The sequence below is a fragment of the Phascolarctos cinereus genome, unplaced genomic scaffold (genome assembly GCF_003287225.1).
Source record: "Phascolarctos cinereus isolate Bilbo 61053 unplaced genomic scaffold, phaCin_HiC Scaffold_2;HRSCAF=192, whole genome shotgun sequence".
Taxonomy (NCBI): domain Eukaryota; kingdom Metazoa; phylum Chordata; class Mammalia; order Diprotodontia; family Phascolarctidae; genus Phascolarctos; species Phascolarctos cinereus.
This window is the reverse complement of record NW_027555625.1, coordinates 21,032,645-21,035,885: the sequence shown is the minus strand read 5'-3', so window position 1 is coordinate 21,035,885 and position 3,241 is coordinate 21,032,645. Positions and strand designations below refer to the sequence as shown.

The 3,241-nt window shown below is 46.4% G+C and overlaps 1 protein-coding gene across 2 annotated transcripts; it reads right to left on the bottom strand.

Moving 5' to 3' along the window:
- On the bottom strand, positions 1-1,981 carry LOC110218423 (N-acetyltransferase 8-like). Of its 2 annotated transcripts, none has more exons than XM_021001138.2 (2): positions 1,842-1,981; positions 1-806 (listed from the first exon to the last, which is right to left on the bottom strand). In XM_021001138.2, the coding sequence occupies exon 2, from the start codon at positions 774-776 to the stop codon at positions 105-107; it is 672 nt and encodes a 223-aa protein (XP_020856797.1). In that variant the 5' UTR covers positions 777-806; positions 1,842-1,981; the 3' UTR covers positions 1-104. The 2 variants fall into 2 exon arrangements, with proteins under 2 accessions (XP_020856797.1, XP_020856798.1); XM_021001139.2 differs by lacking the exon at positions 1,842-1,981 and adding an exon at positions 1,462-1,810.
- Between the last annotated feature and the right edge of the window lie 1,260 nt (positions 1,982-3,241).

Genomic DNA, 3,241 nt, shown 5'->3' with positions numbered 1-3,241 from the left:
GCAAGAAAGTCAACAACCTTTAATAAGCACAGCACACTCTTGTGAATCCTATAAACAAACCCAAGAAGCACAGAGAGACAAGAAAGGGTTGGGGCAGGGGACATTTATGCCTGGGAGGAAAAATCATATTGGTAACACCAAAGTGAGAGGAAACCTTGCCACCAGTTCAAGTAATATCCTGATTCATGGGATTTCCAGAAGCCAAGACTCTCATAAAGTCGTCGAGCTGGGTAATTGGAGTTGGTAGTCTCAAGAACCACTCCATCATACCCCTGATCCCGGGCAAGCTGGAGCACAGTCTGGACCAATGTCCTGGCCAGCCCTTTGCCTCGATAAGTGCTCTTCACAGACAAGCGTTGCAATTCCAGATAGTTTCCTCGTCCAATTGGCCTCTTTGCTCGATGGGCACCCACAATGCCCACTACCTGGTGCTCAGACTCTGCCACCCAAAAACTGGAGCCTGTCCCACTCAGGTAGGATTTCTGGATATCCAACAGGTCAGCATGCAAGGAATTATCTACATACCGTATTACACAATGCCTAAAACTCAGCCACTGGCCAGCTAAGAGGCCCAGTAAAGACAGGAGACACAGGACGAGGGAACCAGAGCCCAAGACCAGGGCAAAGGGCACCCCCAGGAGGACCAGGAAGATTCTTGGCTTCTTCAGCAAATGCCAGAACTCAGAAGGCATATTCCCCAGTAATCCCTCAGAGAATAATTCCCTCACAGGCTCCCAGTCTTGGTCGTGGTATCTCCTGATGTGGTAGGAAGCCATTGGTGTTTCTGTCTCTGTCTCCTGGAGACCCTACAGAAGAGATCAGACTGAGCCCTTAGAACTTCCTCCTGCCCACCTTAGCTGCATCCCCTTGGAGTTCACTTCATGCCCTTGGAATTGAAATACACCCCTGCCTGAGTGGGAGAAGCCTACCCCCATTCTGCCCTCTGCTGCTCCAACCCTCTCTCAACCCCTCTGGAGACCAGCTGCTTGGAGACTGAAGGAGAGAAGTCACAGCAAAGAATCAGCTTTAGTGCTCAAAGGGTCCTTAGAGACTATTTTGCCCAGACCCCTCACTTTTGTAGGACAGGAAAATGAAGCAGAGAGGCTCTAGAGAGGCCATCTAGCCCAACTCCTTCACTTCACAGATGAGGAAACTGAGGCTCAGAGAGGTTAATTGACTTCCCAAGGGTCAAACACTTTCTGTCAGAGGAAAGATTTGAACCCAGGTCTTCCTCATTCTTTGTCTAGCCTTCTGCTGCTCCAGAGCAAGTGACCTCACCAAGGTCAATGGGGGCAGAAGAAGAAAGGGCTGGAGAAGCCCAGGAGTCCCCTTAGACTACGGCAGGATGGGAAGGAGATGCCTTCCTGCCCAATGCAGAGGCTCAACTAGTGCTGGGTTAGTAGAGCAAGGAAGCTATGCCAGGGCTCTGGGCTTTCTCCCTTCTTTTCTCTCTCTTCATACCTCCCTGCTCCTCTGTCTCTCTCTGTCTCTCTCTGTCTCTGTCTCTGTCTCTCTGTCTCTGTCTCTCTGTCTCTCTGTCTCTCTCTCTCTCTCTCTCTCTCTGTGTGTCTGCCAGTCTGTCTCTCTGTCTCTCTCTGTGTCTGTCTCTCACTCTGTCTTTCTGTGTCTCTGTGTCTATCTCCCTGTCTTTGTGTGTGTCTCTCTCTGTCTCCTTCTGTCTCTCTCTGTCTCTCTCTTTCTCTCTCTGTGTCTGTCTCTCACTCTGTTTCTGTCTCTGTGTCTGTCTGTCTTTGTGTGTGTCTCTCTCTCTTTCTCTGACTCTGTCTCTCTCTGTCTCTATCTCTGTCTGTCTCTCTCTCTCTCCTTCCCTCCCTCCTCACCTGCTTTTATTTCCAGGTTCCAGTTGTTTGCAGCCCGTCCTCTTGCTTCCTAAATTGCTGAGTATGCTGCACCACTCTCTCAGCCCTCTCCTATGAAAGGCTCCATTGTATAACTATAACATCATGTGTCTTACCAAGAGGACAAAGTCACATACTCCCTTTTAACGGTACAGTAACTTCCTAACTGAGAAATCCACAGCTTCACGTTTTGCTCATTCTGCAGGTCTCAGGCTCCTCCCCATTGCTTAAAAGATATAATCTGAGGAGATAGTAAGATACCTGATTGCCTCAAATGTGAAGACCAGATTCTCTCACTGTGGACACAAAGACAGCAGTCTAGTACAAGTGTCTTGTATGTAGGGAAGGAAGATACCTTCTACATATGGTGGGTGATTAACAAATGTTTCATAGATTGAATGAAACTAGTTCTCTCCCATAATCCCCTTCAAATACTCAGAGGCTGTTTGAAAAATCCTCTACAAGTAACAAGTCAAATGTGAAGACCAGAGAACACTGTGCTAAGAACTTTACACGTATTGTATTATTTGATCCTCACAACAAGCCTATGAGGTAGGTGCTACTATTCTTGTTTTACTGCTGAGGAAACTGAGGGAGATAAACCTCAAGTTGATGTTTCTTCAGTGGTTTCTCTGTGCTTCAGTGACTTCTTGTCAAAAGGAAGTTCCTTCCAAGGTCAAAGCCCTTAGAGACATTGTGGGAACTCTGCACATTGCCTGCCCACTCACTAGCTTACAGACACTCACAGCCACACCAGTTTTCAAGGCAATGAGTCTAGGGGAAGAAGCTATGCTCATTTTAGATTAACAAAGAAAACAAAGTGAATGAAGAAGAATGAAAGTAGGTTAATCCCAAATCAAAGGGATTACCTTACCTTGGATTAAAGGTAAATTCCAAGTTAAACACACATTCAGGGTTAATGTATGACAAAGAAAATTAGCTTAAATCACAGTCACTATATGTTGTTTTTGTTTGTCCTTCCTTCTCAAAGAGGACCAGGGACTTCAGGAGGGCAAAGTCTTGACTTGCAGGTGAATTGGATTTAAGTGAGGCAGCTGTACAAAGTCATCAGCCTCACTCTCTCCTCCAGAGTCATCAGAGTCCTGTGGCAAGACATAAGTCAAGACTGATGATGGCCCAGCCATTGCATTTTAGAACTAGAGTGGACCTTCAGGGCCATCTACTTCAACTTGTATCTCATCAAGAATTTCCTTGCAACACACCTGACAAGGCTATAGACAATCTCAGAGGGAAGACATTCACATTAAGTGAGATCTTTGAAACCCGTGAAGCACTTGGAGCCAGCTGTCAGCATTTCTTAGATCCTGATTCTGTCATTGAACACACAAGATAATCAGCTCATTTTTCTCTTCTCTACAAAT

Bases quoted from the DNA above. Each gene is read 5' to 3' on its own strand.
- LOC110218423 (XM_021001138.2), bottom strand. From the start codon at position 776: ATGGCTTCCTACCACATCAGGAGATACCACGACCAAGACTGGGAGCCT.